The sequence below is a fragment of the Lissotriton vulgaris genome, chromosome 10 (assembly GCF_964263255.1).
Source record: "Lissotriton vulgaris chromosome 10, aLisVul1.2, whole genome shotgun sequence".
NCBI lineage: Eukaryota > Metazoa > Chordata > Amphibia > Caudata > Salamandridae > Lissotriton > Lissotriton vulgaris.
In genome coordinates this window covers 168050477-168063080 of record NC_141698.1, presented here as the reverse complement: position 1 = coordinate 168063080, position 12604 = coordinate 168050477, and the positions used below count along the sequence as shown (strand labels likewise).

The 12604-nt window shown below is 42.5% G+C and overlaps 1 protein-coding gene across 1 annotated transcript in view; it reads left to right on the top strand.

Moving 5' to 3' along the window:
* Positions 1-12604, top strand: part of LOC147684909 (uromodulin-like) — a 449835-nt gene that overhangs the window by 61295 nt on the left and 375936 nt on the right. Inside the window, exons 4-5 of the mRNA XM_086939737.1 lie at positions 3713-3951; positions 4072-4194. Coding sequence (XP_086795863.1) covers positions 3713-3951; positions 4072-4194 — 362 coding nt within the window. The remainder of the gene's footprint in view (positions 1-3712; positions 3952-4071; positions 4195-12604) is intronic.

Here is a 12604-nt window from a genome sequence, read left to right as displayed (position 1 = left end):
AATGCTTCGTGGGTTTTACAAATTAAGATCACATTTATGTGACGCTTTCCAGATTCCTAATAAACAAGCAGAATACCAATTATTGGTTTCGCAGAATGAACCTTCCTAAAAACGCACTCGGACTTATGTGCCAAAATCACCATGTGTGGAATGAATGGAAAATAAACGGAAGTGATTGCACTGCGTGGGAAAAAGGAACAGAGAAATGCAAGAAAATCCATTCTTGCTGGAGAAGCTTAGCCTCAGGAGTTCAAAGTGGAGGGAGCAACTATGGCAGATTATGAGTTTGTGGCCACACAGGGACTTTGTCTGTGTTCATTTCAAGGGTAGTACATTTGCACGTCTCAGAAAGGCACTTGGAGAGGTCACTTAAGAGAAACTGTCACAGAGGCACAGGATGATTCTCAGACCTATCAACATTCTCATTGAAAGATATAAGCATTCTGGTACTAGGGAATGGCAGGGCTCCCTTTGTCTCATGAAATGATTAACACCTTCGATGCTCATGACGAGCTCAGCTCGTCATGAGGTACACCTCTCGTACACTCATGACGAGCTGAGCTCGTCATGAACAATGGGAATAAATCAGGGTCAGCACAGGAGGGGAATACTATCAGCATTGATGGTGTTCATTTGTATGTGGAAAAATTGGACAAACCATATACATGATCTTTTTTCTTGGTCTTAATGTCTGATTTCGATTCTAGCAGACGGGTTACTCTGTCATAACATGCCAAACCCTATATAGGCCCTTAGACCTCATAACTCGAAGCTGCAAGACTTTGGAAGTTTCTTGAACAGCATGGCTGCTATGACTATATAGAGGCTTGCCTTTGTGGGTCTAGATCCTCATAATGGACCTTAAAGTTACGTTTTCTCTATATGGTCCTTGAGATAACTTCTATAGGCATCTCCTATTACTCTTAAATGACTGCTAAAGGGTGTTAAAAATAGTTGTGTGTCACCTTAGTACAGTTAATGGTCGTGTCTCACCACAACACAACTACAGGTTGTGTGTGTCACTCTGGTCCAACTTCAGGTTGTATGCCACCCTTGTGCAACCAAGGGTTGTGTGTCATCCTAGTGCAGTTAAGGGTTGTCTCACCTTAATTCAGTTAGGGCTCTTGCGCCACCTTAGTGTAGTTAAGGGTAATCAGTCACATTAATGATGTGAGAAGAGCAGTGTGAGCAGCGCACATGTATGTGAGAAGTGAGCAGCGCACATGGGTGTGAGCAGCTCACATGGATGTGCAAAGTGAGCAGCTCACATGGATGTGAGAAGAGCAGTGTGAGCAGCGCACATGGATGTGAGAAGTGAGCAGCGCACATGGATGTGAGAAGAGCAGTGTGAGCAGTGAAGAACCAGAATTACCCACTTACTGGGTCTCTAAGGCGGGGAAACCGCCAAAGTCTTCCGTAACCTCCATACTTAGTAAAAGGAGACACAGGAGCCTTCCTCTGCAGGAGGAACCCAGATTTATTCAAATAACCCAGACTATGGAACAGAGTCCCAAGCGCGTTAGAAACAAGACAGAGGAGGCTGCTGCTTTACTCTGCAGCTTACAAGCCTTTTATATATGTTTACTCCACTCTTTTGGCATTCAGTCCATTGTGCAATCAGGGCGATATTTGCAGTTGTTAACCTGATCAAGGCGATGTTTGTAGTTGGTGACCTTGTCAAGGCTCGGCACTCAGGTTATTGTTTAATCAGCTTGATCAAAGCTCGGTCATTCAGGTCATTGTTCAATCAGCTTGATCGAAGCTTCAGTGTTCAAACCAATTGTGTACTTCCCCCATAGCTGTTAACTTTGCCTCAAATTGTGAAGCGCTCTGATATCCTTCGGGATCAAGTTCGCACTATATAAAACTTTATAAAAAAAAATAAAAATAAAAACAAGTGGGTCTATGTCTCTGTCAATGGAAGTGTGGGAAAGCTGGATAGACTTTTGTGGATCCCCACATATTCTAGAAGTTTCATTCAAATAAATGTAAGGAAAAAACCCTGGCCAAGGCGAGCTACAAAGAAAATGTCTGCCATGTTTTCCTCTCCCTGTGAGAGCTGATCTCCCCATGCAAGCAGCCAATTTGGCCTCACCGGAGAAAGTAAAACTTCAAAAACAAATTGGTTACCCTGAAGGGTTCAACACCTGCATGAGTGACCAAACCCCCAATGCCCAAAGAAAATCTCCCTGGAACCTAGTGAAGATTACTAGTCAGGGATCGCTGTCTTGCCTTTTATGAGAGACATTGCTTGAAAGAAGAGACTCTTCCTTTTCAAACTACAGAAGTAGTGCTCATGACGCAAATGTCTCATCAGCTGTACTAAAGTAGTTAACAAGTTTTATATTTTTCTTCTTGCCAGTCAGTGCCTTCGCTAAGGCCTCTAAAATAATTTTCATTGTAAAGGAACTTCTTTCTTAGAGAACTTTGTGTGCTTCCTACAATGCAAGGAGGTGAGGAAGTTGAATCAGAAGAGCCACTTTTGCATCTCAACGAATACCTGCCTCCTTAAGAGCACTGCTCAAAGAGCTGAAAAGAGAGTTCCACATCCGCACTACAGTCCATAATAGCCACCTTACCTTTTTTCTGAGAAAAAAAAGTGTATGAATCACTTTGGATTCCTGACTCCTACGTCTATATGCACAGGAGGCCTCTGCCCCATATCTCCCTTGACCATAGGTATGATCAAAGCAATGGAGAAAACCTCCGACCTGAGAGCGGCACCCAGGAGGCTCCCGTATCTCAAATCAACTTCACTCACCAGGGCCAAGACATTAACAGTATACCATTTATATGTTGTTATGCATTTATATATTGATGACTTTACTCCTACTGTAGAAAAAGTTAGAAAAAAGAAAAGAGCACCTTTAACTCTCCAATGCATTACTCTGCCTCATCCTATAATTTTCTCAATAGATCCTCTACCTCTCTCTGACTCATCCAAAACCTCTATGATTTCGAAAAAATTAACTTTTCTAGACTCTTCTTTCTAGCCATCCTTGGCTCAGCAAAACCTAATTTTACTACTATGATCTTTCAAGCAAACCTTTTTAAATTCTTCCTTCATGTTTACCTCCTTCGACTCATCCCGAACCTCATTTTCTTACTATGATTTCCCAAATACCTTTCTAGAGACTCTTCCCTCCTCCATCTCTACTTTTACTCATCCCAAACCTTGTCTTACTACTATGATCTCCCAAATAACACTTTTAGACTCTTTCCGTCTCTATCCCTCCATAATCCTATTTAAACAAACTAACAGACGTGCATGTCCATTGATCAAATAAACACATATTTCCCTATACTAATCCACCATTCATTCTTTTTGGGTTCCAGAGTAACGTGTGACTTTCCGAAAAGCGATTCAGTGCCTTGTTAGGGTTAGTAAGAGCCATATAAATACATTTACAATTGCAATAGAGTGAGTCTAGATCCTCAGCAGAGCAACTTTTGTGATGAAAAGCAACCACTGGATTGAGAATGCAAGCCCCATTGATAGCATCTGTGTTGGATGTTGGGGTTAACATTTTCTCAATTAGTAGAATGGAGATGTCTTGGAGGTAGAATCCACATTATATGTATCGACTGGTATGATAAACATGATGTTCACTTAATAAATGTCCTGAACAGTTCATTGTCTTAACTTCAGGTCAGAGAAGATGTGGTGGCAGAGCCAATATAAGTCATCCATTGTTTTTTTTCTTTTATTCAGGTTTTGGTCCCAGCTACAACACAACTTCAATAAGTGAGTTTTCCAACTTTTTCAATAATCTTTATGCATTTGGCGGTGATGACTGTCCGGAAATGGCCATTCACGGTCTCGAACTGGCTCTGATGACTTCTCCGCCACATTCTTTCATTCTTGTTTTCACGGATGCTTCTGCAAAGGATTATAATGACCTTGAGATACTGGATCATGTATATTCATTAATCAACACTACACATTCCCAGGTATGGTCTGAATTTCTTGTTTTCTATACATAGATATTTATTTTATTAAGTACTCTAACCAGACATGTATTACAATTTAAATGGGAACATTTTGATTATGACTCATTATGTCTCTTCTAGATATTCTTTGTGATTACCGGGCTGTGTTGGCGTGTAAATGATCCTCAGTTCCTTGTTTACAGAGACATTGCAGCCAGAAGTTTTGGGCACGTGTTTCAAGTGAACCTCCCAGATTTGGCGAAAGTAAGTCAATGCAATGACACCCTCAATAGATATGTTGTTTTGCTTCTATGCTATTTAAATGTTATCCACATTGACTCATGTAGGTGAATGATCTGTAGAAAAGAATAGAATTCAGCATTAAAGTCATGTTAGAAGAACATTTTAATTCCGCTATGTTCCCTCATTAGCTGCATCTTTTGTTCCAATATTTCTTCACATTTCATTTTTCCCTTTTTAAAGATGGATGACTCACCATGCCTTACAATCAAAATCTAGGCTATATTTTCACTTAACCCCTAATATAGCATGAGGCATTTTATTATTTTATTACTCATACATGTGTGAGCAGAACCATACCAACAATTCAGGATACCCCGAAATTCAAATCACCCTAAGTTTTACCTCATGCAGTTCTACCCAGGGTTGACCATGCACAAAAAAAGCACCCGCCCCAAAAGCAATTGTTGTAATCTCCCTTTCTCCTCCTTAGTACAATCCTTCCCCCTCCTCCTACTCCTTCCCCTTTGGAATGTTCCTTGAGAGTTCACTTTAGAATGCTGGGGAGCATGTCAGTTACGGAGAGTGGATGACAGAATAAAGACATTGAACTTACCTTGCCTCTGATAATTCCTTCTTATAACACTGGCGACGATTTGGCAAAGGGGGGCATTCCTGTCATCTCCCCTTTTAATGCTCTCTCCTTCCTGCACTTCTGCTTGGTGATTCTGCACTTCCACATGGTGTTGCAAGAGAGACTTTCTCCGGACATGTATTGGAAATTCCGGTGCCTGCCCTGAGGTTCCTGCTTGTTGATTCTGTGACCAAGAGACAGCTGTGTACATCCCTGCTCTTTGGGGGAAGTCCGTCGGTGTTCCCTGCTGCATTTCTGGACCTTCTCCTATCTACGAAGCCGGATGAGGTATCCAGGGTGTGCTTTCTTCTTCCCCTGCCTTCTTTGGCGCTGCTTCGCATCTCTGGGAGTGATCCTTTCCTCATCTCACATCGGACGAGTCCCGGGAACCTCATCATCTTCACATTGAGGTACTTGAGAAATTGCATGGGGATTCCCGTTCTACTCTTTCCTTGGTGTGGTGTGCACCCGACTCGTGAACATTTCCTTGGAGTTTGAGCTTGGTTTCCAATGTACCCAGGAAATATCTTGGCTCTGCTCTCATTGAGTGTAGTTACTCTTCAGTGCAACTACGGAAGTATCTTGTGTGCCTTCATCGCACTGGGACTGTGGTAGTGTGTAAATTTCCCGGCACACCTCCTTTGCGGTTGTTCCTGCTCCTGTCATACGTGTCTGGCGCCCCATTCATAAAGGGCAATTCTACTCAGGATCTGACGGCACTCCATTTACTAAGGGCTGTTCTTCTTGGAACTGTCAAAGCCCCAGCTCTTAAGGACCATTCCTCAGAAAATCGGTGCACCATTCCCAGAGGCCGTTTTTATTATATATCTGGGTACCCTTGTCAGCTCCTCAGCAGTTTCCTACGCCTGTCAGCCCTCGCTGGCCCTGCTCGAAACGTAGCTGTTTCCTTTTCAGTGCCGAGCTGGGTCTTAACTGCACAGCAGCTAGAAAGGAATCTGTCGGTCCTATCATTGCCTCCCTCACCCGGCTATACAAGCTCCTCAAGTTCGTCAGTTCCCGTGTGCCCCAGCTTCCTCACAGCCTGTTCATCGTCATTCCTGTCAGAAGTTCCTCCCGGCGCCGCAGCCACCAGATGGCCGGTTTCCAGTAAGCTTTAACAATTTCAGCGTTAACCCTATAGTTCAAACTATATGCTCTACAACCCTCCCTCATCGAGGTTATCCTGTTCCTTCTGCACAAAAGCAGGAGCTCACCAAATTTTACGTTGTTGTTCATTCCAGCTTGTAGCGTACCGGCATACCTTCAGAGGGTGTTTTTTCCCATGTGAGCACTATTCTTGTCTGCGCGCTGCTCCTCCTCAAGTCTACGTTCATTAAAGGCCATATTCCATCGCTGCTTGTGAGAGTCCAGGTACTGTATTTTTTCCCTTCCCCATTCTGCCTTTTTTTACACATTCCACTCTGTTCAAAGCACAGTGTGTGCACTTGCTCCGACCGAGGCACATTTTGTGAAGCCTCCTCCCTCTAAGCAAGATTTTCCTTCACCCCCGGTACAGAGCAGTTTCCATTGTGGCTCTCCCACTATTTCTTGGTCTCTATCAGGACACGTAGAAGAGAACTGCTACTCCTGATACTCTCCACACCTTTCGGGATCTCCACATAACTTCCCCTTCAGTCATGCACGGTGTGTGCACCTCTACACGGTGACACGCACACCTTCTTCATTGGATTGCTGTGGCGTGTATTTTTTGGTTAGATCTCAAGCAAGATTCTTGCATACCTCATTGTATTTACAATCTCCTAAATGAAACTACAGCCACGTTAGTTTGTGTTTCGGAGGTTATCTGTGATCTCTTGTTCTGTGTTACAGGCATAGTTTTCCTGCATCCATTTTCAAGGAGTATATAATGTATGGTGCTTACTGAGTACTGCTTTACACGCTATGTCTTCCTGCATGATTTTATGGTTGTAAGTGTTTTAGAATCAATACAGGGGTTGCTATGCACACTTTTAGCCTATTAATTTCATTTAGCCTATTTAAATTGCTATGTATTGAGGTTTCCTTATAGTCCTCATTCTTTTTTGGACAAGAATTGGGTTGGGTAACCTCTACCCCTGCCTCCCTGCTATCCAATTTACCTTTCCTGTCTATTTTTCCACCTCATCACTGTCCCTATTCACTGCTGAGTTGTATTATCCTATTGTGCACTTATGTATAGAACCTGTTTTCATGCTACAATATTTAGGGTGAATTTGATGTTCTTTGCTTACTAAGTACCTCTTCAGCCATGTTTTTGCATGCTTCAATTAATGTGGTTCTGAGATTTTCTTTCTCACTTGTTGTTGATACTTACAGAGGCTACTTTTAAAAATAATTCCGAGTAGCAGGCCCCATCCTTATCCCACAGGTAAGGTTCCTGCTGCTCCTTTCAGTCATTGGTATATCCCCTCTTGCGCGTCCAGCTCAGCTTTACCTCACCGCCATGGCTGGACAAGCTATGAGTCAACCTACTCCTTTCCTAAATGAGATCGGAGAACCAGAAATCCACTGGAAGGAATGGATACATTTATTCGCCTCTTACCTCATTGCCATAGGAGGCAAAAGGTATTCGGCACTCCGCAAACAACATATATTGCTGCACAAACTAGGTATACATGGTAGGAAAATGTATGGCACCTTACCTGAACCTGAGTTAGAGGAGGATGAGGATGATGCTGATGAGTTTAAAATTACCCTTTTAAAGTTAGAAGCACATTTTGATGACAGGGTGAATGTGGTTTTGGAGCGACATGAGTTCTTCACCCGCATCCAAGGCAAACAGTCATTAATTATATTGCGGCACTTAGAGGCCTGACATAACTATGTGACTTTGGTGAACTCACTGATTCTCTCATTAGGGACGAACAATAGTTGCATCCAAGAAAAGCTTCTAGCAAACAACCCCACATTAAAAGAAGCGGTCAATATAGCTATCTCGGTAGAACACACGGCTAAGTGTATTAAAGAGATGAAGGCTCCTAATGAGCTCTTTGCTAATGTTCGTATTAGCAATGATGTGCAATGCAATTACAGTGATAATGAAGTGCTCAAGGTCAGATCGAGAGAGGTCAAGGATAACCATCTAGTCAAGGAAAAGGAAAGGTTAAAGTGCTACAGGTGTGGCAGCAGCAATCATCTTGCCAATGATGTACGGTGCACTGCCCGCAACGTCACGTGTGTTAAATGTAACAAGAAGGGGCATTTGGGTAGAGTGTGTAATAACAGTGAAAACTACCAAGTGAAAGTAGTACACACTGAAGGTGATGTGGCCCCTAAGTATGTGTTCCAAGTAAAGACTAGAGTTTGTCAAACTTCCCCAAGTCCTCAAGAACAATACTGTGGCCACAGGTCCATTGAATATCCGAATTGTACCATCCTTGTGAATAATAAGCCCATTGAAGTGTTTGCTGATTCGTGTGCCCCAGTCACCTTATGTAATATGGATGTCATAAATGAGATATTTGATACCTCCAGTCTCAACATTGTGGAGCCTGATATTTCAGCTGTAGGGTATGCTGAAAAGAATATCCCATTAGTGGGAATGATGATGGCGAGTATTCAATTCAAAGGGAGAACCATGTGGGGAAAAGTGTACATGGTAAGCAAGGGTGCCAATCTGTTGGGCTGGCACCATCAAAGAGAGTTGGGGATTATGCTCGACCCAAATATTAAAGAGCAGGTCCAATTAGCTGAGTGGGAGGAGGTAACAGAGGAGGTAACCAGCAGTAAGGTATCTAATCTATCTGAAGAGTTACCCGGAAGAGGCTACTAAGTAGACAGTAATGCCTGGGGTATACTTTCCACAGAAGTGAACACAATTAAGAACCAAAGTTCTGGTTCTGGATCTGATGGGGTTAATATGGGTCCTGGAGGGCAAATCAATGCTCCTGGGGGAAATCCTACTGCAATTCCTAAAACTCCTTGGACTAAGTTAGGATTAGAAATATTCGGCCCCATGGTACATTTAGGAGTTCTGAAGAGATTTCTGATCATACTTGTGGACTACACTTCCCACTGGATCAGATACAAGTTTGTTCCAGAGGTTTCTAACAAGTCCCTCATTGATTTTTTAAGAGATGCATTTGTATGTGAAGATGTGCCAGAATGCATAATCACTAACAATAGTATTACGTTTTCTTCTATTGAAATGATGGCATTCCTAAACGATTTGGGCATCAAGCATGCTAAATCCACTTTGCAAGGTCAAGGGAACATTGACCTCATGAGTAAATCTGTAACCCTGATAAGAAATCTCACACAACTAGCTTTTGCCAACAATATGGACGTGGACAAAACGGTAAGAGAAGGCATCTGGGCACATCACACCTCTTCCAACTTGGTAACAGGAGTAACCCCTTTAGCTTCCATCAGGGGAAGAGATCCGATTGCCAAATTAAGTATCTAGCCTTTCTCACAGATGTGACCTTCCCCTGCTAGGGATATCTGTTGTAATCTGATGTAATCTATGGTATTTTTCCTTCTCACAGATGTGACCTACATTATTTTATCCTCCTGAACACAAAAATGTGTTACCTCTTTTAGCATCTCCTGGTTCCACTGTATCCTTCCCCTGCGAAGGAGATGTGTTGTAATCTCCCTTTCTCCATCCTTGGTACAATCCTTCCCCCTCCTCCTCTTTCCCCTATGGAATGTTCCTTGAGAGTTCACTTTAGAATGTTGGGGAGCATGTCAGTTATGGAGAGTGGGTGACAGAATAAAGACTTTGAACTTACCTTGCCTCTGATAATTCATTCTTAAAACAGCAGTGTAATAATTATAAGTAATTGGGACCACTCAATAATTTGAGTCCAAGGTCAGTGAAACATTTCCAAAATCAAGCAATATAGAATAAATGTCACAAAGGCTTAAATGCAAAGTTATACAAAGTAATTAAAATCAGAAATTCATCTAAGTACCAATTAAGCAGCAAAATCATAAAGAAATCAAAGAGCATCCATTGTAAAAAAATCTTCCAAAAAAGGGAAATCTTCCAACAATCTGGCTCAGGCCCAGAAACATGTGGCATGATCACAATTAACAACTCTCTTGGCAAATCAGAAACATACATGTCATTACGTACACAAGCACTATCCAACTTAAAGACAGCATCAAGCATCTTCCATGTTAGTACCATACGGAGATGTTCAAAGTAATATGAAAAATTTCAACCATGATGGTTGTTAGACCTGTTGGCCTCAGGATGGTCCATTTTTGGTGCTGCAATTTGTTGTTGTTGACCTAAGGGCTCTCTGCACTTTCCCAATGCTACCCAATGGCAAAGTGCTTGTGCTCACTCCACCAAACATGGATTGATTGGCTTACACCCAATTGGCATATTTAATTTACTTATCTGTCCCTTGTAGAGTGATACTCTTGTAGAGTGATATACCACATACCCAGGGTTGATGAATGTAATGCTACCAGTGGGCCTGCAGCACATATTGTGCCACCCACTTAAGTAGCAGCTTAAAACATGTCCCAAGACTGACATTGCTGCCTGAATGCAGTTTTGAACTGCTATGTTAACTTCCCATTTAAACCCCCTTGCAAAGCCTTAAAATCCCCTTTTATTACATTTAAGTCACCCCTACGTTAAGCCCCAGGTATCCCACAGAGCAGGGAGCTGTGTAATTAAAAGGTTGGACTTGTACTTTTAAGTTTTACATGTCCTGGTAGAGAAAAAGTTCTACATTTGTTTTTCGCTACTGTGAGGCCTACCCATCCCATATGATAACATTAGGGATTCCTTACTACATTTAATAGGCTATAATTACCAATTAGGAGCAGGTAGCTATATCATGTTTGGTATCTATGGACTTGTAATGATAAATCTTCTTTAATAGTAAAGTCAGATTTGTCCTTACATTCTTGAAAATGACACTTTTAGTTGGCATTTTCTTGCCCTTAATTCATAGTGCCTGCTGCCTATCTATGGTCACATGAGTGGGAGTAGCTGGCGGTTGGACATTGTGAATTCCTCTCAGACAGTTACACAATAGAGGGATTAGGTGTGCTTGAATGGGCTATTTCCTGAAAGGATGGGGGCACAGAGCTGGGCACAGCCTCACTTGCAACAGAATAGGTTGTGCCATGCCTTCACACAAAGGACCTAACACCTGCCCATTGTCACTGTATCCATCTAGGAGCCAGGCCGGGGAGGCAGGAAATTCCATGTACCTCAAAGAACCTTTCATTTCCAGAAGCTTTTCCCACCTTCCAGAACTAGGGAACCAGAAAATAAGAGTTGGATCTACAGACCCACTCATCAGTTTACTCCTAGACTGCAGACGGTTTCTCAGAGGACTGTCTGCTGCTGCAATCTACTGTGCACTCTGCGTGACTGCTTTGCTCTAACTGGAAGGATTGCTTTGCTGCCTGCTTGAACCCTCAGCGGCTAGCCCTGCTGTTGAGTCATATTGCTTCACCTGCAGCCAGAACTACCAGAGTGATTCCAAGGGCTAGTTTGCCGGCCTTCTGTCCCAGTATCACAAAAGATTCACATCAAACTCTCACCTGGACACAGGCTGAGTGAATACTGAACCCCCAAGAGGTGCCCCACTAGTTCTGGATCCTTGGTTGTGCTGTTAAGTTGCTCAGATGGCCAAATTTCAAAACTGAGGACTTAAAAACTTTTTTGCCAAAAACTACTCCAATAATCAGGAGACTTGGCCCAACCTGCAAACCTATCTGCCTAAGTTGCATCGCAGGTCAGAGTGACTTTGCGGCTTCCCCCTCTAAGATCTTCTACGCAGTGGCAAATCCTTTTCAGTGGTCCTTTGCTAAGGAGGTATCCGGCCTTGTGGAACTGTGTTCAGTCACAGCCCTCTGCCTCATCCCACTAGAGATTTTAGACTTCCATTTCAGAAACTAAGTCCGAACTTAGAAATCGTCCCCGTGGCTTCAAGCCAGGGTTATACAATGCTGATTCTTCCTCCTCGGAGAACATCCTTGCCCTGCTGAACTTGACCTTCTCAGAACATTTTTCTCAGAAATTCTTTTAAGTCTGAAGGTAAGTGCTGACTGGGCCCAATCCACTTCTTGCAACCAAAACACGCTATATCGCGGTCAGTCACATTTTTTAACTTTGACTCGTCTCGTGCGACTACATCAGCAGTTGTACAATTTGATCTTTTAGGGACAACTTTTCACTAAAAACTTTATAAATATATAACTCTGATACTACTGATTGGAGTTTTGGTGTCAAAGAATGTATTACAATGTACTCTATTTTTCTAAATTGGTTTTGGGATTCGTCTTGTATGGTGTTTTCACTTTATTTCTGAGTGTATGTTGCATAAATACTTCATACATTGCCTCAAAGTTACGTCTGACTGCTTTTGTGCCAAGCTACCCTGGGTGAAGCACAGGTTGTTTTAGTGACTTTTTGTGGCTCACCCTTGACCAGAACTCTCACCCCAGCTAACCAACAACTCAATTTCCTAAAATGGCTCATAGTGATAAATAGGACCAGGCCCAGCAACGTAACTACAGATGAAGGGCCTTGGAAAATGCAATTGTCAGGAACACTTGACAAAATCTAATACATCAGCTTGTTTTTGGTGTGCCGAACTTGTGATGAAAGAAGGTGCCAAGGGGAACCAGATGGGAGGGGTTGAATACAGAAGTGAATGAGAGAACTGCTTCAGAACAGCATCCATATTATCCAAGATGGTGTTTACATACAAGTGTGGCATTACTAAATTACATTAATAAACACACTTCTCTACCATATTATGCTTGTTTCAACTGCAATCATGTTAACACATCACTTGCGTTTTGGAAACAACATAAAACATATTA